Below are 25904 nucleotides of genomic sequence, written 5' to 3' on the forward strand. Positions count from 1 at the left end.
TACTGAATTTCAAATTAAATAAATTTTTCAGTTCACATAAATTCAGGACCTATGTAAAAGTTATATTATTATTAAACTTTACTCTCAACCTACTACACGCCTTTCCTTGGTCTAAGGCTAGTAAAATGTACTGGTCTTTATAATTTCTATGAATATGATATGTTAGTTCAGTGTTTGAGCTGGACTCATCTTGTGAAAGCTTATGAAGCATTCATGTATTGTATGTACAATGTATATAGATATAAATAAGGATTGATGAGGATATGTACAATGTATATAGATATATATATAAGGATAGATGAGGATATACTATAAACATGATAAAGAGGTAATTGTTTTGAGTACTTTTATATGTGTTAGTGAGTGTAAGTGGACAGGTGTATTATATCTGTTAGTGTGAACAAAATTCTAGTGCAACACTGTTTGTAACATTCATTTTGATTGGATAATACCACGATTTCAGGACATCAGTTTCATGATTGATTATCTGAAATTAAAAAAGGCTAGCACATAGGTCAAGTAATGATTTTAAAATATACGAGTTAACCGTGTCTTCTTTCAGTTGCATTAGAATTGAGATAGCAGTTTTGAGTGTGAAGATTTGCTGACATAATTTTTACTTGATGACTGCAAATTTTAATACGCTATTCTTATCTCATGAAGTGAATGCATGTTATTATGGTTCTATTGAAACTGTTGTGTTAAGATTTTAAGAATGCTGATGTTTCATTAGAATAAGAATAAAAGTGAACAGTAAAAATTTCAAAAATAAAAGATTTTGGGATGAATGACTTAATATTATTATTATTATTGATCATTTGTTTAACATTTATAGTATTTATATATACTTCATTTATACATACCTCATTTACAAACTTTATAAATAATTGTCAAAATATAAAAGAGCTCTTAGTTTGAGATTTTTATGGAACAATACAGAAATGGATGTGCCAAACGTTTTTAATAAGTTTTAGACTATAATTGCATAGTAAAGAAATCTAACAAAGTCTGTCAAACTGTCTGATAATCGACTTTAAAATAGAGGAACACAACAAATATTCAGACACACTAAGGTACAAGGTAGCTATTACAGGTAAACAGGAAAACAATGTACGAATAGGTAAATAATACTGATGCACTGAAAAACTTTCTGGATGTAATTAGACCAAACCAAGAGAAGTTTTAGATCTCAGAATAAATATCCCATACCTGTGCTTATAAGAGAGAATACACATTAATCATATTGGAACTCACTATGGTCCCAAGACTATCAACAAAGTGAGAGGTTTAGTGCTATAAAACCAAGGTTTAATCCACTATTTTCTACATTTGAGAATGCCTGTACCAAGTCAGAAGCGTGACAGTTCTTGTTTTTGATGTGTTTTGTCATTTGATTTTGCCATGTGATTATGGACTTTCCGATTAGAATATTTCCTCTGAAACATATGGAAAAACCTATTACTGTACTTATAAATAAGAAAGCCTTTCCTCAACCACACGAACAACTCAACACGACAGGGATCTTGGTGGCTGTCTGAGTGGTCTTGTTACTCAAATAACTCACTAGTTTATTTGAATCACTGACTTGACAGATAGTCTCTAATTCAATCTTAATTGAAAATTATTGTCAGTTTTCCTCCAGGAAATTGCACAAAAGTGTTGAAAGTGGCATAAAACTAAAACAAATCAACACAGCAACAAATCACTTTGTGTATGAGAGAGCAAACACCTCAATCACATACACATTACCTAAATAGCACAAGAGACCAATTCTTGCTATTTTAATGGAAATACAGGAATAGATGTATGGATTAAGTCTGCAAAATGCCAACACACACAAAAAGAGTATAGGACTCCCGACACAAAATATCTTGACACTTGATAATTATACCTAAATACCAAAAGACTAGAATTCTTGCCATAAAATGTCAACAAACAATTATGATGTCACAAATTCTACCAAACGATAATAGAATGCATGGCAGGAAATCCCTACGCAAGCTAATCTGTATAATTACACAACTCTACAAAAAGATTATAGAATGTACGACATAAAATTCAAACACTCACTTTATAGTTACACAATTCTACAAAAAGCCCATAGAATGATGGGCACAAAACGTATACACACATGTTGATGAAACAACTCTTTGCCAACAGATCATAGGATATTTGAAACAAAGTGCATAAACACTTTTATTATTACACTATCTACCAAAAGACCAACTAACATGGATGTTATTAACCAAAGTCACTATCACTATGCAGCATCAAACAACACACAATACCAATACAGTTTAGTAAGCAAACTTTGTTGAACAGTACAAAAGGTGAACCAACAACAGGAATCAAGCTTATAGCAATATAAAATGAATGGCAGATAAAGGCAATAGTAGTATACCGCTGTTCAAAACTCATAAATCCATGAAAAAAAACTAAATCGGGGTAATAATTTAAAACTGAGGGAAACGCATTAAATATAAACAGCGACTCATTAAAATGTAACACACAAAGAAACGAACTAAGCATTAAACAAAATCATATGAGAATAACAAATATAACATCAGAACCAAATACATGAATTTGGGATAGATAAGTACCGAAAATGCCTGTACCAAGTCAGGAATATGACAGCTGTTGTCAATTCGTCTTTTGATTTTTCCATTTGATAATCGACTTTTCGGTTTGAATATTCCCTGGAGTTCATTTTTAGAATGATAATTTAATGTCACATTAAAGGAACTTTGGAACTCAACGTTATTTCTTACTTTAAGATTTTACGGTTTAATAGCAAAAGGTTAAAACTATTATTTATTGAGAATTATACTAAAAACATGGATACGATTGAAATTGATTATATTTTTACTATCAAAACGAATAGTCCCTCTATCACTCACTTGCATTTCGCACATCCCTCAATCAGACACATGTTGTCGTAAAGGAATACAAAAGTATACATTATGATAATACATGTAAAGGTATGAGAATAACAAATTGTGTATGCATATGTATAACAAACATATTATTAATTTTAAGATAGTTATGAGACGTGTAACTTTACAGCTGTGTTGAAAAGTCATCTATTTGGTTATCACACGCCGGATTATCGTAGGCAGTAACAACCACTTGCGGTGGAGTTTTCTTCTCTTGAGGCACGATGTAGGCTTGTCCTGTTTTGTCTTCGTTCCGTTTTTCATATCGGCATTTCTCGAGAACCATTATTCCTACCAACGGTACAGCAAATACTAACGAAGCAATGAAGGCAACTGTGATGTTTTCTTCATATTTTTCATTTAAGTTAGCGAATTGTGGACCATCAAGATTAACTCCACGTAACCGATAGGCACGTACCATACCATCGGAAGACTTGGTAACAGTACATGTATAGATCCCCATGTTGGCGAACATGAGATTTTCTATGAGAAGTATTTCTCCCTGTCCTCCTTTGACCTTATAGTCAGAATCAGTATATCCCTCGGTCACATTTTTTCCATCCGGGGTTTTCCAGGAAACTTTGTCGTCTGATTGGATCATTACGCTGGAGTCATTACAGGAAAGCTCAAGTGACGATCCAAATAGAGCATTAGACATCCAGGTGTATTCCTCAGAGGTAACCATGGAAATTAATCCAACTAACAGCAATACTTTTGTAACCATCTCAACCTACAAGAGAGTCAAACATAAAAATAATGTCAATTCTTGCTTTATTTTAAAATAAAAATTGTTGGTTAATGAAAAAATACCCACATACAGATATGTTAGTGACTAATAGTTAGTATGTTCGTAAAGGCATGTGCGTACATGTTTAAGTGAAAAAAAACGAAATTATACACGCATTCACACACAAACCGAAGTGAAACTATGTACCTTGAAAGAGATATGTGCATTCCTGCTGCGTATGAATGTACCCGTCATACGACTCTCACTAATACCCGGTACTCTTGAGAAAAAGGTTTTAAAGAAACTAACCAGGAACACGACAGGTCTGCTATGATATAAATTTGACTATTGCAGTCTAAGAAAAAAGAGAAAATCATAAAAATACTCGGGGTAAAATTCAAGCGGAAAGTCTATTCAAAGGGCAAAATCAAATGCATAAAAAAAATGACATAGTTATTGTTACTTAACTCAAATTAAATAGACAGCCATTTAATCTTAAAAGTAAAGCGAGACCATCAACACAGTTCCGATAATGTGGGATGAAATAATTCAAAGAGTTTATTCAATAAAATTTCAAGCTATCTACATCATATGAAAAGCTGATATAGAGATTTGAAAGTGATTCTCTTATTTATACCTAAGTGTAATACAGAAAATGTTGGATAGAACCTGGTTTATAGCTAGCTAAACCTCTCATATGTATTACAGTTGCATCATATTCCATTATATTGACAACGATGTGTAAACAAACCATATAGACATAAACGAAAAATGTCAACAATGTGTTATAATCTTAATCACTATATCCACTATCACCATCAGTCATATATAGGACATTCGACGAAAGGAGTAGGTCCGGTAAGGACCGATTTTGACCTCAAATTTCAGTTTCATTTGACGAAAGATTGTGACCACTTTTTAAACACTTAGGTGTCTATTTCATATGATTCAATTAATTTATGTGCAAGATTTTAACTTATTAAGTCATTAAAAACGATCCGATTCAAGCTCAAATATGAAAATTCTACCAAATATCCGAAAAAATGTCACTTTTCAGATGGTTTTTGTCAAAAACGAAAGTGACCGCATCCGTGTTCATCCTCAATCTTTACATATGTTATGTATTTCCATCAAATACAACTTCCATTTCAATATTTTGGATGAACACGAATGCGGCCACTTTCGTTTCACCCGGAAACCGTCTAAAATTTAACTAAAATGCTGAAATTGTGAAGATTTCAGTAATTTAGCACGACTTCATGGTGCTAGTACCAAATCTATGTGCATTGTATTGTCAAAAACAGCCCATATTTATGTAGCAGAACCATTCTACTATCCAATAACTAAGTAAAAGTTTACATTTTAACAATTTTGTAAAACCGCTATATGTTGGGGCCAAAAAGAGGTCTTACCGGACCTACTCCTTTCCCTTTTGGTTACAAGTCGCAAAGAACGAGAATTGAAATCAAATATATATTCAACAATGTAACTTGCTAAAACAGATATGCATCAGTATAAAGGGCCATGGTAGTATTTTGTGGTCCAAAAGGGATAATGAAAGCCTTTTTTAGAATTTACACCACTTTCTAACACTGCCAAAAATTCTTCATCAATAGTTAACTGAAGTACTTTCATTAAACTATTCAGAAATGAATTTGAATACTAGTATGTATCATGACCGTTGATTTTTTTGGATATCTTTGAGAACCTAAGGCCACTAATGATTTTTGGGTCCTTCATCGTGCAGTTAATACAAAATAAAAAAATCACCTCAAACCTTCATTTTCACCTGTATGTAAAACTATTTCATGTTTTTTTTTAGTTTGGGAAAGTGTGCTCAGTTGATATTGTATTTTTTGTCCAATCACATTGTTCAGATACACCTACCTAAGTAGGGTACACAAGAGCAACCTAAATTCTGGAATGCAGATACTACCGTGATACCTCTTACGTGTTTACAATGGCTATTGATTTATGCTTGCTAATCAAATAGTATATATTGTGCCTCGTTGGGACTCTTTATATAGAGGTATTGAACTTAATCATTGGCACTTTCTCAAAATTAGAGCTGCAGTAGTTTAGCGATTTTCAAATCGCGTAAATTAAGAGGAAGAGAAAAATCCAACTGAAAAGTTAGAAACTGAGGGGATCGCAGAAATCGTAAAACGTGAAATTCTGTACTACATTCATAAACACAACTAAAGAAAACTGTACAGACGGTTAATAAAGGCAACAGTAGTATACCGGTGTTTAAAACTCATAAATCGATAGAAAAAAACAAAATCCGGGTCACAATTATGAATTTCAAAGTATATAAGATATTCATGCTTGTACGTAATTATTGAGGTAACGTAGTTCACGCCCAGTCTTGTAAGATATTGTAGATAGGAACATAATGTTAGTAAATATACTAATAAGATCATCATCAATTCAATAATTCACAGATAAACTGCTATATTAATATAAAACTTATTTATTTATTTCATAGTAAAACTTATAAAACCTACCTGAAGATGTTTACGTTCAGAAATAAATGTACTTTTTAAAGTATCCCAACCTTTTCTAGTAGGATTGTTCAGTCAAAACAAAATTATACAGGTGTGAATCACAAAGGATCATTGAAACTTAACAGTCGCGGTTAGTAGGGCGATCATCTTTGTATTAAAGGATTGAAGGTAAAGATACAAAATTAAAGTTGAAGTAATTGACAATAAAACTTTAAATTCAAAATTAACTCTGTAAACAGGTTTTCTTAGCCTTAGGGCATATTCTGATTTATATATATATACTGGCAATCAAAATTGTGCATATGTTATTCGATTTACAGGTAAAACGATTAACTGGTGAAAAAAGATTTATTATTTACTTCAGGTAAAATATGTAGAATAAACGTTATATATAAAATGTTTACCTTGAACGAAATGTAATGCTCCAATGATCACCTTAAATGTCTATTACTGTTGAAATATGATACGAAATCTGGATTTGCACAACCGACTATAAAATGTAAATATATGGTAAACAAATTGAATCCTTTTTTACGTCGCAGTTTTTAGAAAGAAAGAATAATATCAGTCGAAAAATAATATACCTTGTTATTTTTACCAAAATCTATTGATTGCAACTGTTATTATAGTAAAAAAATGTAGAAATTGAAGTGTTGATAACTGTAAAATTACTCTGCAGTGTTTTTATTTAAAAGTTTTTCCATTTAAGTGAATAGAATAGCCCATATCAGCAAACTTTATTAAAACATTGCATCGACCATTCCTGGCATGCATACAATGTATACGAATGTACCATTGTTAAATGAATAATACAAATTAAAGTCATAAGAGACCCCAAACTAAAGAAAAATAATGTATATGTTTTTTTTACAACTTAATAGATAGTTTTCCTTATTAAACATATGTACATTTATTTTTATTTCTGAAGAAAATTCTTTAGTTTGTTCATATTTAGAAAAAAAGTTTACTTTATTTTAATTGCTTGCTTCCAGGAAGCAATTCACCGACATATTCTCCGTATGCAAAGTGACCTCAGTGTGACCCATCTCGTAAAAAATCCAGTGATTGCAATACGCATGGATGTCCTTAAAAAACTTTTATTTTGATTGTACATGTTTAACACGTGCTCAATATCCATACGTTTTTTGTTGTTTGTTGACAACTAGGTGACAATAGTAAAACTTTGGTTTGTAGACACGAACTTTAATTAACATTATTTTTCACCGGTCACTCGTTTATTATGACTTTAACATTTCCAAAAGTAAAATGACTAAAATTATAAACTCCAAAAAAAATCAGCATCTTTATTCACAGTGATCAAGTTATGACGTAATCATTTCTAATTATTTAAAAGATAAATAAATAAAGTCTTCAAATATGTACCAATAATCTAATTTGAACAATTTTACCACCAGTCATATCAATCTATTGATATTTGGCAAATAGTAATCAAAGGTACCATGATTATAATTTAGTACGCCAGACGCGCGTTTCGTCTACATTAGACTCATCAGTGACGCTCATATCAAATGATTATTAAGCCAAATAAGTAAAAAGTTGAAGAGCATTGAGGATCCAAAATTTCAAAAAAATGTGCCAAATACGGCTAAGGTAATCTATGCCTGGGATAAGAAAATACTTAGTTTTTCGAACAATTCAAAGTATTTTAAACATGAAATTTGTAATTGATATTCATGTCAACACCTAAGTGTTGACTACTGGGCTGGTGATACCATCGGGGACGAAACGTCCACCAGCAGTGGCATCGACCCAGTGGTGTAAATAGTTATCAAAGGTACCAGGATTATAATTTAGTACGCCAGACGCGCGTTTCTTCTACATAAGACTCATAAGTGACGCTCATATCAAATGTTTAGTAAGCCAAATAAGTGCAAATACATGAATTTTATAAGAATTCGTTTATAGTAGTCAGCACTTCTGTGTAGACATGCATTATCATTGTAATTCTAATATTATGAATTGACTGTTTACAACACTTTAATATTTTGAAATACTTATATAGGATTTTCTACCTCAGGAAAGGATTACCTAAGGTCTATTTGGCAAAACTTTTAGGAATGCTCTTCATCTTCGTACTTTATTTGGCCTTTTTAAACCTTTTTTTATTCGAGCGTGGCTGAGAAGTCTTTATAGACGAAACACGCGTCCGGCGAAAATACCAAATTTCTATATCGAGTTTTGTTTACAACCACTGGGTCGATGCAACTGTGGCTTGAATTTTTATTCCCGGAGAGTATTACCAGCCCAGTAGTCCGTATTTCTTGGTTGACATGTACTATCATTGATATAGTCATATTCACTGCTTACGAAACTTTTTAATTTTTGAAATAGTAAGTCTTTTCTACCGCATGACTAGATAATCTAAGCTGTATTGGGAAATTTGTGTAGGATTTTTTTGTCCTCAAATTAAATGCTCTTCAGCTTCGTATTTTTTTTTGGCCTTTTTAACTTTTTTTAATTTGAGTGTCACTGTTGGGTTTTTTGTAGACGAAACGCGTGTCTGGCGCAAATACAATTTTTTTATTTCTATACAGTTTTTTTTTAAATAATAATTTTCTTATATTTTCATATTTTGAGGTTTTACATGTATTGTATTTTCTGTCGTTATTTAAGCCTCTATAGTTTTAAGGAAAAAGATCATGTTTTAAAGAAAATTAAAAATTTTCTTTCTACGATTTTTTTATTGTTAAAAAAAGGCAAAAGTAATATACCAGTATTTAAAAGTAATAAATTGATTGAGAAAAACAATCCGAGAGAATAATATCAACTGTAAAAGGTAACAAAGGAACAACGACAACACCAAAGTGCAACAAAAACAGACGCCAACACATTTAGAAACGAAATATTTGATAACAATTGCCATATTCCTGGCTTGGTAAAGGTCATTTAAACAAAATAGATTGAAAGTCTTTATCTCAGAAATAAATATTCATGAATAAAGCCAATTTTCCGACCTGCATCTTTCTTTTCCAAATAATACTCCCACTTTGACGTACATCTGTAAGGATTGTTTTAGTTATTATTATTTTATCGTATATTTTGTTTCTAATCATATTAAATTGTCCAAACTAAGTCGTCTAGATATTCGACTAATTTCTAATGGTCTAAGTACCATTTACATATACTATGGAAGGATTTGAAAATATATTATGTTAAAATATAGTTTTCGAATGTTGTCAATCAGATATGGATTTTGAAAATTACTTCAAACCTACTTACTTATTATCTACTTCGAAATCGTCATTCACAATTATCATTTATTCAATTTTGTATGAAATCAGATCTTATAACTTTCAAAATTCTATGATAATTTCCCCCCATGTTCAATTGATATATTGGCTACATCTCTTCTTTCAAAAGTACCATTTCCTACAAAAATCAGAACTGTAAAAATCTTACATTGAGAAAAGTCACAAATATAGCGAAGATATCATAAAAATCCTGATAATTTTTAACGGCTATTGAACATATTTGTTGAGCTTAGAATAATATTCCGACAAAAATACAGTATTCTAATGTTGAAGCAGTATTTCTTTCATGTTAATGATTATACTTGATACAACTTATATTACGATTATCTCTCTTTGTATGATGTAAATCACTTTATATGTGATCTCTGGTATAAAGATTCTTGGTATAAGATATTGAAGATTTATCTAAAAATTTCCTTAAACAGTTAAAAACCGAAAGACTCTAGTGCAAGGATGTGAAATTGTTTCCGTCACCGTATGGTCTTTAACCACACATAACATATTATAAACTATACATATCCGCGAGATGAAAAAATAGGGACAGGTACATAAATACTAAGTAAGATACTGATTTAAAAAACAAAATAACCGCTTTTAACCTCTCTGTTAGCGATCTTCATTAATTCCATTTATCCTCGTTACCAATTTTGACACAAAATGAAAAGAAAATGAAATGCATTTTACTAGGGACTGCCATTTATGTTTAAATTTATTTTCTTAAACTTGAGACCTGAGCGTATATTTGAATTCTGTTCTCTCTATGTTAAACATTTAAACATTTTTGTTGGTTGTTGTGATAATCTCCCCTTTTTAGTTGATTTGTTCAATAATACGGAGCTAACTCATTTATATTTATTGCAAAAAAAATAAAAATGAATATATATTTTTGCACTATATCAAATATTTCAGTAAAACAGATTACTTGGTTTATTTTTTCCTAATTTCAAGAAAAACAGTAAAATTTTCATACTCAATATTCAAATATAAATCTGTATATACACATTCTTATTTATATCAGTGCCTTTAAATATCATTCAGTTACAACGTAATTGTGGAGATCGCAACCACTGTGTCTGTTGCCACGAGACATGATCTCTCACAATAGAATGTAGAGATCAGGCATGATAGAGTGTGTAAATAAACAACCTGTTCGTATTAATGTAGATAGGAAATATCTTCAAATATTTGGATATATACTACTAAATTGTGGTATAAGTAAGTCCATATTGATTTCATAAAAATCAAAATACTAGCCTATTCACGCATAAGCTTGATTGTCTAGCTACAAATGCGTTGAGGGTATATAGTTTGTAATGAACAGGTACAGTTGGCTACCCACTCAGAAAAATATCACACAGATGAGAAGGATAGGTCTCACTGAGACAAAGTGGTGACTGATCTTCGTTTTGTTTAAACACATCAATATTTTCTCATTTAGGTAGAAGAAAAATAGATTAAGCAATGTCCACTTATTATCACTGCATTGTCTGTTTCCACGATCATAAAATTGAGAATGGAAATGAGGAATGTGTCAAAGAGACAACAACCCGACCAAATAAAAAACAACAGCAGAAGGTCACCAACAGGTCTTCAATGTAGCGAGAAATTCCTGCACCCGGAGGCGTCCTTCAGCTGGTCCCTAAACAAATATATACTATTTCAGTGATAATGAACGCCATACTAATTTCCAAATTGTACACAAGAAACTAATATAAAAATAATACAAGACTAACAAAGGCCAGAGGCTCCTGACTTGGGACAGGCGCAAAAATGCGGCGGGGTTAAACATGTTTGTGAGATCTCCCCCCCTATACATCTAACCAATGTAGAAAAATAAACGCATAACAATACGCACATTAAAATTCAGTTCAAGAGAAGTCCGAGTCTGATGTCAGAAGATGTAACCAAAGAAAATAAACAAAATGACAATAATACATAAATAACAACAGACTACTAGCAGTTAACTGACATGCCAGCTCCAGACTTCAATTAACTGACTGAAAGATTATGATTTCATCATATGAACATCAGGCACAATCCTTCCCGTTAGGGGTTTAGTATAATACCATCATAACATATATGAGAAGAACATAACCCGTGTCATGCCAACAACTGTTTTTAGAATAAATGTCTTTAGTTCCGACGCAAAGACCTTATCAGTGACTCAATATTAACGCCAACATATGCAATCTTAAATGACTTGACAATAGTATCGTAATTATATCCCTTCTTAATCAGTCTATTTAAAGGTTTTGTAAGTTTCTGAGGTGAATACTGACACCTTTGTGCTTTATAAAGAATATTTCCATAAAAAATTGGATGTGAAATACCTGAACGTATAAAAAGTCTGCATGTTGAGCTATATTTACGAATGATGTCTTTATACCGATGATAAAATTTAGTAAAAGTATTGACTAGTTTGTGATATCGAAAACCCTGGTGTAATAATTTTTCAGTAATACATAAATTTCTCTCGTTAAAATCTAAAACATTGTAACAAACACGAGCGAATCGTACAAGTTGAGATATATAAACACCGTAAGATGGTGACAAGGGAACGTCACCATCTAAAAACGGATAATTAACGATAGGAAATGAAAAGTCATCCCTTTTATCATAAATTTTAGTATTCAGCTTTCCGTTAGTGATATAGATATCAAGATCGAGGAAAGGGCAGTGGTCATTATTAGTATTAGCTTTTTTTAAAGTAAGTTCAGCAGGATAAATTTCATTAATATACATACTGAAGTCGTCATTATTGAGAGCCAAAATATCATCCAAATATCTAAAAGTATTATTAAATTTGTTTATCAGATGTTGTTTTGATGAGTCTTTGCTTATTTTTGTCATAAATTGTAACTCATAACAATACAAAAAGAGGTCCGCAATAAGTGGTGCACAGTTAGTCCCCATTGGAATTCCAATAATCTGACGATATACGGAATCCCCAAAGCGAACAAAAATGTTATCTAGTAAAAATTCAAGGGCATATATAGTATCAAAGCATGTCCAATTAACCTAGTTTTTTTGTTTATTGCTACTAAAAAAAGACCTAAAAGAGTTTGAACATATATATATTCACATACATAATGAGAGAAGTATGTTGAACCGACGAACAGTGTTTTCCCGAAAAATATGAAAGGGGAAAACCGGTTACATTTAGTGCACAATTTGGTAAGTTTATCTTTGTAATAAAATTAACGGTACCAATTTTCTTGCACCAGATGCGCATTTCGACAATTTTTGTCTCTTCAGTGATGCCCGTGGCCAAAATATTTGAAATCCAAAGCTTATATAAATGATGAAGAGCTATAATCCAAAAGGTCAAAAAAGTATAGCCAAATCCGTGAAAAGAATCAGAGCTTTGCATGAGGGAGATACATTCCTTAATTTATAATAATTTCTAATGTTTCGTAACAGCAAATTTAAATAACACAAAGAATCCGTATTTTCATGCCAGTACCGAAGTACTGGCTACTGGGCTGGTGATACCCTCGGGGACTAATGATCCACCAGCAGAGGCATCGACCCAGTGTAAATGACGAAAAATATTAAAAATGTTTTATCACAGGCTGATTTATTGTGATGTAGTTAACAAAAAATAACCTTTTCGTTTATTTATTATAAATAACAAATAACCACCTGGTTTACGGCACATCTAAGGTCGTAGATGTAACAACTTTCTGAAAATAGTAAAATAACAAAAAATACCGAACTCTGCGGAAAATTCGAAACAAAAAGTCACATTTCAAGTTACAAAATAGAAAGCTGAAAGACACCAAATGAAGGATTAGCAACTGTCATATTCTTGACTTGGTAAAGACATTTTCTCATGTGAACATTTTATTAAATCTGACATATTAAAACACGCTTATTCGCTCTCACTTCCAATTCTAAGGACGTTGAAACCTTTCAAAAAAAGTTTGGTGCAATTATATATGTAGGACTCTAAAATTGCGATGCGGACACTAAAGTACGATGGTCACGTTAAAGTCCGGTGGTCCGCAAAAGTATAGCTTAAGAAACGCAGTTGGATTATGACGTTAACAGTCGTTTATACAAACCAAACATGTACATGCAGAAAGATAAAATTAAGAATGTTTGATTAACAACTTAAAAACCAAATGTCATTGACTCAATTAATTAAAACCTTACTGAGTTGTGCTCTTTCGGTTGCAGCAGATGTGTTGTTGTTTTGTTATTTTTTTTATATTCTTTCATGCTGGTAGAAGGACTTGTATCATGCAGTCAACGATTTACAATATAGAGAAACACAGACGGACGAACGAACGGAGGCACAGACAAGAAAACATAATGCCCCTCTACTATCGTAGGTGGGGAATAAAAATAGTCTTCGCATAAGTATCCTGTATCCCGCTTTCTATTTGAAGCGAACGGACAATTAAATCATCGTTTACGTTGCAGTTTACTAATTGCTGTCCCCGTAAAATTGTTGTCTATTTTATTGAAACATCGATAAAAAAAGGTACTTGTTTACAAGCGTAAATTATAAATTTCGGTTTTGAGTTTGATCATTGTAGGAAAATAAGCTAAGCCACACTAAATATTCAAATAGATATAGGAAGATGTGGTGTGAGTGCCAATGAGACAACTCTCCATCCAAATAACAATTTAAAAAGTAAACCATTATAGGTTAAAGTACGGTCTTCAACACGGAGCCTTGGCTCACACCGAACAACAAGCTATAAAGGGCCCCAAAATTACTAGTGTAAAACCATTCAAACGGGAAAACCAACGGTCTAATCTATATAAACAAAACGAGAAACGAGAAACACGTATATATTACATAAACAAACGACAACTACTGTACATCAGATTCCTGACTTAGGACAGGTGCAAACATTTGCAGCGGGATTAAACGTTTTAATGGATCCAAACCTTCTCTCTTTTTCTGAAACAATAGCATAACATCACAACATAGAAAAACATACGATAAAATATCAATTGGCAGACTTAACTCAATCAAAAAACGTATGATTACACAATGAACGAATAAATTTGATCTGCGATATCTGAATACAAATGCACAGTTAATTAAATATTAGAGACAAACATTCATGACCAAAAAGCTAACAAACAAATTCAAACACACTGAGAAATATTTAACCAATCAATGTTCACTTTAGAAAAAAACGGTTTTTTATAATCTTAAAGTTTATACAAATGTTGTAAGAATAAGTGAAAAATTGAAGATATTACAAATAATCAAAGCTGGTGTACAGACAAGATCCATATAAATAAAAAATGTTTGATATGCCCGAATTGTTAACAATTTATTTACATGAAATATAGTACTTTATGACACTTACATTGCCTTTTTAGCAATTATTACCTAGTCGGTCTTCTAAATTAGGAAACATTCACTTAAACCTACCAGTAAATTATAAATCCTATCACATATGCTCTACCTTAGCAAACTTAGCGTTTGCAAAATTAATGACTTTAACTTTTAATCACTCAAACCTTGCTCTATTGGCACTTAAGCCGTGATATTCCATCGTACTTAAGCAAACAAACAGCCATCGCACTTAAGCGTGATCATCGCACTTTAAAGTACCATTGCACTTTAGCCTTTGGAATTTCAACCATAAGATGAAGAACTGGATCTTCCATCACTGTATTGGATACCTAAACTACATAAGTGTTCGTACAAACAACGGTATACTAGTATTGCTGGTCTACAAGTGCTCCATGAAACCTCTTTCTAAATTATCAAAGACGGGCTTCAAAGTTATTGTGAAACTGCCTATTCTAGAGGTGGCGTGAATCAGATGTGGATACTTAAAATTCCAAAGATCTTTTAGAGAACATACAATCTAACTCTCTTTCATCTTGTAACAGTATTAAAACATTTGACTTTTCTACTCTTTACACAAGTATTCCACATTCCAAACTAAAAGACAAATTGAAAGAGTTGGTATTACTTTGCTTCATAAAAAAGAATGGCCAACGTAGATACAAGTATCTTGTCTTAAGGAGGGATAAATCCTAATTTGTAAAGAATCACTCTAAATTCAAACAAAAAATTCATGAAACTGATATTATCAAGATGCTTGATTTCTTGATCGACAACATATTTGTTACGTTTTTTCAACAGACTGTCGGCATTCCAATGGAAACAAACTGTGCCCCTCTTCTTGCCGACTTGTTTCTTTATTATTATGAGGCTGACTTCATGCAGGAACTTCTTAGGAAGAAAGATAAGAAGTTAGCAATATCCTTTAACTTTTCTTTCCGCTATATAGATGATTCTCTTTCACTAAACAATTCAAAATTTGGTGACTATGTGGAACGCATCTTTCCCACAGAACTAGAGACAAAGGATACTACAGATACAGTTAAGTCGGCTTCATATCTTGACTTACATCTAGAAATTGACAATGAGGGTCGGTTGAAAACAAAACTTTACGACAAAAGAGATGATTTCAGCTTTCCAATTGTGAACTTTCCATTTCTAAGTAGCAACATTCCAGCAGCACCTGCATACGGGGTAATTATCTCCCAATTGATACGATATTCCCGTGCTTGCATTTCCTATCATAATTTTCTTGAAAGAGGGTTGCTGCTTACAAGGAAGCTATTAAACAAAGAGTTCCAAATGGTGAAGTTGAAATCATCCCTTCGTAAATTTTACGGACGCCATCACGAGTTGGTTGACCGTTATGGAATAACCGTTTCACAAATGATATCGGATATGTTCCTTACATCGTAACTACAATCCCCTTCCCTTTCATGAATGTGACCTACCGAATTAGACTATTTACCGGATTTGTAATCACATAAGCAACACGACAAGTGCCACATGTGGAGCAGGATCTGCTTATCCTTCCGGAGCACATGAGATCACCCCTAGTTTTTGGTGGGGTTCGTGTTGTTTATTCTTTAGTTTTCTATGTTGTGTCATTTTTAGCTATGGCTTTGTCAGTTTGTTTTAGATTAATGAGTTTGACTGTTCCCTTGGTATCTTTCGTCCCTCTTTTAGAGTTAGGAAAATGGCCATTGTTACATTATAGTTCTTTTCTGTGTGTGATACATTTCGATGTTGTGTCGCTGTTGTGTCGTAGTTCTCTTATATTTGATAAGTTTCCCTAAGTTTTAGTTTGTAACCCGGATTTGTTTTTTCTCTATCGATTTATAGATTTTGAATGAACAGCGGTATACTACTGTTGCCTTTATTTACATATATAATCTGCATCATATTCCATTTTTTTTAAACAAATAAATAACAGAATAACCAGATGAGAATAATTATTATGTCCCTTATTTCTAAATCAACAAAAAGTAAAATCCCAAAAATACTGAACTCAGAGGAAAATCAATAGGAAAGTCCATAATACATGGCAAAATCAAATAACAAAACGCATCAAAAATGAAAGGACAAGAACTGTCATTTTCCTGACTTGGTACAAGAACTTTCAAATGTAGAAAATGGTGGATTAAACCTGGTTCTATAGCGATAACCCTCTCACTTTAATAACAGTCTCATCAAATTCCGTTATATTTACATGATGCGTTAAATAAACAGTCACAATTAATAAAATAATCAAAATATGGGTACAAAAGTATTTACTAATACAAAATCGTCAAATGATAATCCAATAGTAATAAATTAGTTAAGGTTCGAAAATCAAAGCTAACAACGGACACGTTGTTTTTGTAATAATCAAAGCCTCCACTGAATTTAGTCTTATTACAGGCACTACATCAAAAAATAATATCTGTTTTTAGCAATATGATAGACAAAGGGAGATTTCCAATCGGTTCTTGTTGTGCAATAGTTGTATGTTTAGTATTTTGTGGACTTTGCCTTGAATAGGGAATACACCACTAATACATAGCCCCTTGAAATTCTGCAATTTGAAACCATTTTAGCTACTTTTTCTGAAGTTTCAATAAAGTAATTCTTTTGCAGTCATTTCTTTTCACTGCTATATGCTATCCTGAATTGTTCTGAACATTCAACACACTTTTAATTTAATATTAGAGCGCACTGGTTCCCGAAAGCTTTGAAGTACAAAACAGGTACTTCCGAACTGAACAACAGGACAAATTGCATTCTTATTATATATAATTAATGTCATTACAATATGCAATTTCATATAGTTTTTTCTAACTCAAAACAAACTGTCAACGAGTGGCATGCATCCGAAAGCTTTCATTAAATACCAAATTAACACAAATCGTTTCCTTATTGACCAAATTTCAGTTAAGCGTAAAATTTGTTTTTTTTTTAAATTGTACTACTTTCTTATATGCTCTTTCTGGCCGGGCTATAATTAGTGAATATATACCTTAGATAAAGGCAACAGTAGTAAACCGCTGTTTGAAATTCATAAATCGATTGAGAAAAAAACCAAATCCTGGCTACAAACTAAAACTGAGGGAAACATATCAATTATAAAAGGAGAACACTTGATTTTTCTCATTTATTTACTAGTTCCATATAATGGTAGACAGCAATATTTTAGAGAAGTTTAATGTTTAATTCTCATGAGCCTATAAAACACAAAGAGTGTCATTCTAATACAAAACATGATTTGGGAATTGTATGAACCGCAAACTATCGAAGCCGGGTGTGTCGAGAGGGGCTATAAAGTTGATAATATCATTCTAACATTTACAAAGACAGTGCTGTTGATCATATCATTAATCGTCGATCTAAACTTTTGAAAAAATGTTTTAATTTTTATGTATTCTCTCAAAGAAGTGTGTCAGGAAAAAATCCGGACGTTTAAGAAAGACAAAACTACACAATTCCAACCACGGGCCCTACTCAAAATAAACGGAAATAAAAACACAACCACCCGATTATTTAATGTTTATTTCATTCAGACAAATGATCTGAACTCTTTGTCGTAGCAGACTGGCTGTCCAATGAAAATGAAACTACAGGTATCACCCGATGTAATTGACTTCATACCCAGGAGTAAACATATTTTGAGTTTATTGAAGCTAAGAAGGATTCGGCATTGTTTAGATAGCAAAACATAACCACCAACAACTATCGTTATCAAATCTATATTTATTGTATTTTTTTAATCTTTTTTCTGTCATTTGACAAATGGAATTTTCTCCCTATATATATAAAAGTAGATATCTAATGTAGAATTCTGTAATGTTGAATATATATTATAAATGGAGAAGTACTTCGTGCCTCCCGGTATCAAAGCATGTGGTTAATTTTTATTTTCTATAACTATTTTACTGTCTTTAATTGTTGTATTCATCATTAGAACGATTAACATGTACATGAAATATGATGTTATTCCCGTTATCTTCCCTTGTGACATAGTTACCATCACCTGTACTGAGAAATCCGAATATATTTTCTTGGAAATGGCTCATCTCGTACATGCCAGTCTGTATGATAGATTGTTTCAACGAAATCATTCAGGATATTGCATGGTATAAAATAAGTCTACAAAATGACAAAATGTATTACTTCATACAGATTTCACTGTCAATGATGTATCTTTCTAATATTTTGTTGACCGGTTTATGTGCAAGTAAGTATATATTTTCCACAAAATTACTATTTAAACAAATTTGTGTCTATGTCTATTGATGCATTGTGTTAAATTATATATTGTATTACTAGTATGGCATAAATCTTATTTAAAAAAAAAATATGTTCCTGCTTTTATTTGTGTTTTGTCGCTGTAATTCAATGTTGGTATCAACAAGTCCAATATAATGATAATAATAATTTGATTTGCCTAGTAATTTAAATCGTTACTAGAACACACCCGTGAAATCGCGCACATTTAGAGCTTTGTTGAATTTGATGCGACTCATACAATTAAGAGATTTAGCGCTATAAAACCAGGCTCAATCCACCATTTTCTACATTTGAAAATGCCTGTACCAAGTCAGGAATATGACAGTTGTTGTCCACTCGTTTGATTGTTTTGTTATTGGATTTTGCTATTTGATTAGGGACTTTTTGTTTTGAATTTTCCTCGGAGTTAATATTTTTGTGATTTTACTTTTTACAATTATGTAAACTGTTGTAAGGAGATGTTTTGTGAAAGATTTTATGTCTAGAGAATTTAAGAAAATGTATGAAAATTCATAGGTACTTGGAAACAGAACAATTTTTAAAGCCCTCTCCCTTTTTTCTATAGTCCGTTATTTTTTTGCTTTCTGTTAAATTTCATTATTTGCGCGTTTCTGTATACTTTGAACATACATATATTGTCAATAAAGTGTATTTTTTTTTACTATCAATTTCAAGTTTCTTCTCCACGGCGATCACTGCTATATTATATAAAGAGTCTCTATCAACACGAAAATTATTGTCCTGTCAAGAGTCGGATTTTTTATTATGTGCAAGATTAAAAACGGGAGTCTTATATGACTTAAAAGTTTGTCTGATGACGGAAACAATATCCGGACGACCTTACTGTTCGTATTTCTGAATAGTCATAAGAACAGATGATAAATGCGACTATAATTGATACCTACAGAACACAGAGGCATGATGATTACTTTATTGTGGAAGGACGAAAAGCGACACATACAATGAAGTATTCTCGTTTAATAGTATAGATTGCATATCAATCGATTTTGTCTATTTCTTTTTTTACAATACCATAATCTTTGTCTCTTGATAGTTTTTCATATTAACGAACTCATATGATATACCAAAATTAATTAGTATACGCCACATTCGCGTTTAATCTTCAAAAGACTCATTAGCGACGCTCAAACAAATAAGATATAACAATACAAATGTGAAGGGCATTGAGAGACAGCAATTTCGTAAGAGGAATCTTTTAACAGAACATTTTCTGTTAACTTATAATAAAAATTAGCACTTCCAGATAAAGGCAACAGTAAGATACCGCTGTTCAAAACTCATAAATCGATGGAGAAAAAAAATCCGAGTTTTCAAAAAGAAAGTGTCAAATAATAAATGGATATATATATAACGATGTTTGCAAGTGTCATTATATTTCTTGCTACCAGATTTTAACAGCAACCCTCCATATTTCAGTGTTGTTTACATCAAGTTATGCAGCTAGTCTGAGCTATAACTACTTCGATGAGATGGCGCAGACCTACTGCACAAGTCAAGGCAAAGGTAACTGGGTGTTTGCAATAAGGAGAGACTGTAACGGAATAGCACCAACCTGTAACTCTATTTGCAGTGGAGCAAAACATGATATGCTTAAATCAATCAAAGACCAAAGAAATAGGTATTTATTTTCCAAATTATAATGCATTATAATTATTTTTTCTTTACCCTGTTGGTCTTTGTAAGAAAATTTGGGATTTATCATTCTCATTTTATTAAGGTCTCCCAATATCTGAAAAAGATCACAAAAATACATGATATTCCAATTTCGAGCGAAATAAAAAAAAAGTAGTTGCAGTTTTATTTGGATGATTCATATACAAACATACAGTTAACTTTCGATAGTGCTGCCTGAATTAAAACAATTCCATACACAAAATAGAACCGATATGTTTACTTGTTTTGTTATTGTGTTATCATTGAATAATACGATTATTTGAAAACAAAAACAGGATATATTTAAATGAAAAGTTCAAAAGCTAGAATGAATACATGACTGTGACAAATATAAAAAAATCAAACCACACAGTTAAAAGATACAAAATACTAATAAAATAAAGATACACGTAGTAAGATACATTTCATCCGTTTCATTCCGTTTTTATTTTAAATGTATATATATATTATGGTAAAAAGAACATTGACAAAAACATAATTCTTCCTAACTTTTCATACGGCCCATATCCCTTACTCTACTTAATAAAGTCATAATTTATACCCGGATTCATTTGTATGCCAGAAATGCGTTAAGTGTACAAAAGACCTATCCATGACGCTCAAATCAAAAAGTTTAAAGTAAAATAAAATACGAAGTTCAATAGACATAAGAAGATGAGGTATGAGGTCCAATGAGATAAATCTCCATCCAAGATTCTTAAAGTGATTTTCTTCCAATACACCAAAGTTGGTAATAACAGCTCTGGGGTAATCCTGAATTTTTCTAAATTTTACTCGAACAGCTATTGTTTCTAATTTTCTGAGCGCTTAGTAATCAAGGTTAGGAGAACTTTGATCTAATCCATGTATGTTATATTATAATTTTTAATTCTAGCGTTGCTTGTTTCGATGCATACCAGGTTAGAAAGCAACATGCACATCTCCGACATGACAGTACTAATACCCAACCCGATGCCGGAAAAGTTAACATGGTAACTTACGGATATGGAAGTAAAGGATGTAGCTGGAGACCTAATCACTGTGGGCCTAATTATTGCTGCTGTAAAGCTTTCTGAGAACAATTAAAATATATTAATAAAAAAAAACATTGAATTTTTTTTTTTTCATTATTAATTTGAATTCTATATTACTATTACGTCGGAACAATTATTCGTTTTTATGAAGATGTGTCTCAAACTCGAGTGATATTTTGTATTCTATATACAAATATGGTTCCCATGTATAAAGATTAAAAGTACAAAAGAAAAACTTACCGAACTCCAGTAAAATTCTAAGCAGAAAATCCAGTATCAAGTGGCGGGTTAAAAAAATTGGAAAACAAAAATAGAAAAGGATGTATTAATCATGTACCAAGTTAGAAATATGACAGTTGTTTTCAATTCGTTTGATGTGTTTGTGCTTTTGATTTTGTCATTTGATAAGGGACTTTCCGTTTGATTGTAAAGCTAGTTAAACCTCTTACTAGTATAAAAGTCACATATAATTGCTGTATATTGACAATTACATTGTTTAAAAACCAGAATTATGAAGCTTAAGAGTTAAAACCCAACTCTAGTGTTGTGGTAGAAAACGCCCAAGTGTTATGAATGAATTTTGATATTTTATAATGGTATAATAAAAGAGATTGACTGCACAACTGATATTACAAGCAGTATCATCGACCAGATGATAGTAACAATTAGAGCTTTTCATGAGTATCATATATTACTAGAAATACACCTAATTTTATATCTGTTCTAGAATATTTGATTCTGATGTTCTTTTATAATCTTTGTTTATCTTTTTGACAAGCTTTAGTTACCAGTAATACAGTAATACAAGTTGATTATCCGTGCTACACTAGAAAAGTAGTGGTACTCCAGATAGTCGAGGAAAAAATAATAATAATTTTGAAAGTCTATTTTTGGTCATCTAGCTCTTCAGGTGTTCCGATTGATTCAAATATTCGGCTTTGAAAGGACCTACTAAAGGAAAATTCTGAAATTTAAAAAAAATGTTGTTTTCATATTATTCATGTGATAAATGAAAACATATTAATTCTAGCTTTACTTTTAAATGGCGATTGTGGTAAAGCGTGTGTATCTCTTGTCGTTTTGTTATTTATTCTGTTCTGTTTTGTTCTTGGATCCTAGTTTATTTGTTTTCGGTAATCTATTGAACTAATCACAGTTTGTAATGAAACAAAATTGAGAATGGAAATGGGGAATGTGTCAAAGAGACAACAACCCCACCATAGAGCAGACAACAGCAGAAGGTCACCAACAGGTCTTCAATGAAGCGAGAAATTCCCGCACCCGGAGGCGTCCTTCGGCAGGCCCCTAAACAAATATATACTAGTTTAGTAATAATGAACGCCATACTAATTTTCAAATTGAACACAAGAAACTAATATAAAAATAATACAAGACTAACAAAGGCCAGATGCTCCTGACTTGGGACAGGCGCAAAAATGCGGCGGGGTTAAACATGTTTATGAGATCTCAACCCTTCCCCTCTACCTCTAGCCAATGTAGAAAAGTAAACGCATAACAATACGCAGATTTAAAATTCAGTTCAAGAGAAGTCCGAGTCTGATATCAGAAGATGTAACCAAAAATGCCAAAGAAAATAAACTAAATGACAATAATACATAAATAACAACCGACTACTAGCAGTTAACTGACATGCCAGCTCCAGACTTCAACTAAACTGATTGAAAGATTAGGATTTCATCATATGAAAATCGTGCACAATGCTTCCCGTTAGGGGTTTAGTATCAATCCATCATTACCTATATGAGAAGAACATAACCCGTGTCATGCCAACAACTGGTTTTTGATAAATGTGTTTAGTTCCGTTGCAAAGACCATACAAGTGAATCAATATTAACGCCAAGATATGCAATCTTTAATGACCTGACAACAGTATCGTAACTATATCCCTTCTTATTAAGTCTATTTAAAGGTTTTGTTAGTTTCTGAGGTGAATACTGAAAATTTTTGTGCTTTATAAATAAAATTTCCATAAAAAAATTGGATGTGAAATACCTGAACGTATAAGAAGTCTGCATGTTGGGCTATATTTACGAATGATACCCTTATACCAATGATAAAATTTAGTAAAAGTTTTGACTAGTTTGTGATATCGAAAACCCTGGTGTAAAATTTTTTCAGTAAAACATAAATTTCTCTCGTTAAAATCTAAAACATTGTTACATACACGAGCGAATCGTACAAGTTGAGATATATAAACACCGTAAGATGGTGATAGGTGAACGTCACCATCTAAAAATGGATAATTAAATGGATAAAACAATTCGTAACTTGACATTTATAATTCGGACGCTTTTTGACTGAACACAGTATTTTGCCCACGCCATCTAACCATTCTTTATTTCTATTGCGTTTAAAAGTTTACCACTTTTTTTTATCTGCAACTTTTATTTTCTAAATGTTTATTATTTTTTTTAAATGCACTTTATATGAACTCTACTTGCATTGTTAACATTTTAGTTAAAAACTCAATAAATTACGTAAGATTAAATGTTATGTCACATGAAAGGTCTCATTATCGTTCGATTAAGATCAACCACGCCTTTTAATTTATTAGAGAATAATATTTTCTTGAGCAGTTTTGACATTCACATCCTACATTAACTTTTCAATTACTTCTACACGTAAAACGTATATATTTTATTAAATACTACAAAAGGATTTAGTTAACCTCAGGTCATTGAATAATTGTTTAACACCAGACAGATTGACAAATGAATGAGATCTCTAACCAAAATAGAAATCAGAATGCAATATGGTCCTACTTGAGAACTTCTCAAACTGAAATATTATTATTAGTTTAACACTGATTTAACTAAGTGCAACACATTTTGAAAGCGAAATCTCCTTTTCGGTTAACACTAGACAGATATGGCATTATGTAAGATTAGAATTTAAAGCAGAAATGTAAATAGTTTGTGATCATAGTACTTTAAAATTGTACTTTAATAAGTGTTTGAGTCGATATATGAACTAATAATTATAGTTTAACGAGACACCATCCGCAAAATCATGACAAGCACAATATCAAAGTCTTAAATAAGACAAAAGCATTAAGCTATACATTTGATATTCTCATTTTTTTTCTCAATCGATTTATAAATTTCGAACAGCAGTATACTACTGTTGCTTTTATGTATCCAATACTAATACATAAGAGTAGTTTTGACAACTGTATTAAACGCACATTATCTTTACATGAATGTTCTAAAATGTCATAAATGAAAAACAATTGTGTCGTGTATTTTTTCTTTGGGGTTCTGTCTGATTGATGAGTACCTCATATATATATATATATATATAAACGAGGAAAGGCAACACACGGCCACCTTAAGCTTTATTTTTGTGAAGCCCAGGTGGTCGTGTGGTCTAGCGGGACAGCTACAGTGGAGGCGATTTGGTGTCACGATATCTCAGTAGCATGGGTTCGAATATCCGGCGAGGGAAGAACTACGACACAACAGAAACACAACATTAAAATGTAACACACACAGAAACAAACTATAATATAACAATGGCCATTTTCCTGAATTGGTAAAGGAAATTTTAAGAAAAAAAAATGATGGGTTGAACCTGTGTTTGTGGCATTCCAAACCTCCCGCTTTAATGGCAATGTTAAATATACCATTAAAATGACAACACTACATGACAGGCCCACAATACAAATAAATGAGAGAAACACACGAATAATAGCTTACAAAAGGTACCAGGTTTAACAAACGTCATATTCCTGACTTGGTACCGGCAATACAAGTAAATCTGACATATTAAAACACGTTAATTCGCTCTCATTTTCAATTCTAAGGATGTTGTAATCTTTCAAAATTGTGTCAAAAATGTCTGGTGCACTTATATGATCTGCATCATATTTCTCTTGTTTCTTAAAACAAATAAAATAACAAAATATCCAGACGAGAATACTTTTTATGTCCCTTATTTCTAAATCCACAAAAGTATGTCCTGATACAAAATTCGTCGAATGACAATCCAATAGTTATAAATTAGTTAAGGTTCTAAAATCAGACTTTTTCAAAGCTAACAAAGGACAAGTTGTTTTTGTAATAATCAAGGCCCCGAATGAATTCACAGACTTATTACAAGCATATACGTACATGTCAATTAGTTGGTGTTGGCAATATGATAGATAAAGGAAGGTTTC

The 25904-nt window shown here is 31.9% G+C and overlaps 2 protein-coding genes across 2 annotated transcripts in view; one reads left to right on the top strand and one right to left on the bottom strand.

Moving 5' to 3' along the window:
* Window positions 1-2798: 2798 nt before the first annotated feature.
* Window positions 2799-25904, bottom strand: part of LOC134696272 (uncharacterized) — a 33018-nt gene continuing 9912 nt past the window's right edge. Inside the window, exons 2-3 of the mRNA XM_063557971.1 lie at window positions 6168-6199; window positions 2799-3663 (exon numbers count right to left, since the gene is read on the bottom strand). Of these exons, the coding sequence (XP_063414041.1) occupies window positions 3058-3657 (600 nt within the window). The 5' untranslated portion in view covers window positions 3658-3663; window positions 6168-6199 and the 3' untranslated portion in view covers window positions 2799-3057. The remainder of the gene's footprint in view (window positions 3664-6167; window positions 6200-25904) is intronic.
* Window positions 18798-21806, top strand: LOC134696004 (uncharacterized). The gene is made up of 3 exons (XM_063557525.1): window positions 18798-18966; window positions 20457-20658; window positions 21589-21806. Exons 1-3 carry the CDS (start codon window positions 18813-18815, stop codon window positions 21767-21769), a joined length of 537 nt encoding a protein of 178 aa, XP_063413595.1. The 5' UTR covers window positions 18798-18812; the 3' UTR covers window positions 21770-21806.

The sequence above is a fragment of the Mytilus trossulus genome, chromosome 14 (genome assembly GCF_036588685.1).
Source record: "Mytilus trossulus isolate FHL-02 chromosome 14, PNRI_Mtr1.1.1.hap1, whole genome shotgun sequence".
Taxonomy (NCBI): Eukaryota; Metazoa; Mollusca; class Bivalvia; order Mytilida; family Mytilidae; genus Mytilus; species Mytilus trossulus.

Coding starts and splice junctions, on each gene's coding strand:
- LOC134696004 (XM_063557525.1), top strand. CDS start 18,813: ATGCCAGTCTGTATGATAGATTGTTTCAACGAAATCATTCAGGATATT. Junction 18,967..20,456: donor GTTGACCGGTTTATGTGCAA/GTAAGTATATAT, acceptor TCCATATTTCAG/TGTTGTTTACATCAAGTTAT. Junction 20,659..21,588: donor ATCAAAGACCAAAGAAATAG/GTATTTATTTTC, acceptor TTTTAATTCTAG/CGTTGCTTGTTTCGATGCAT.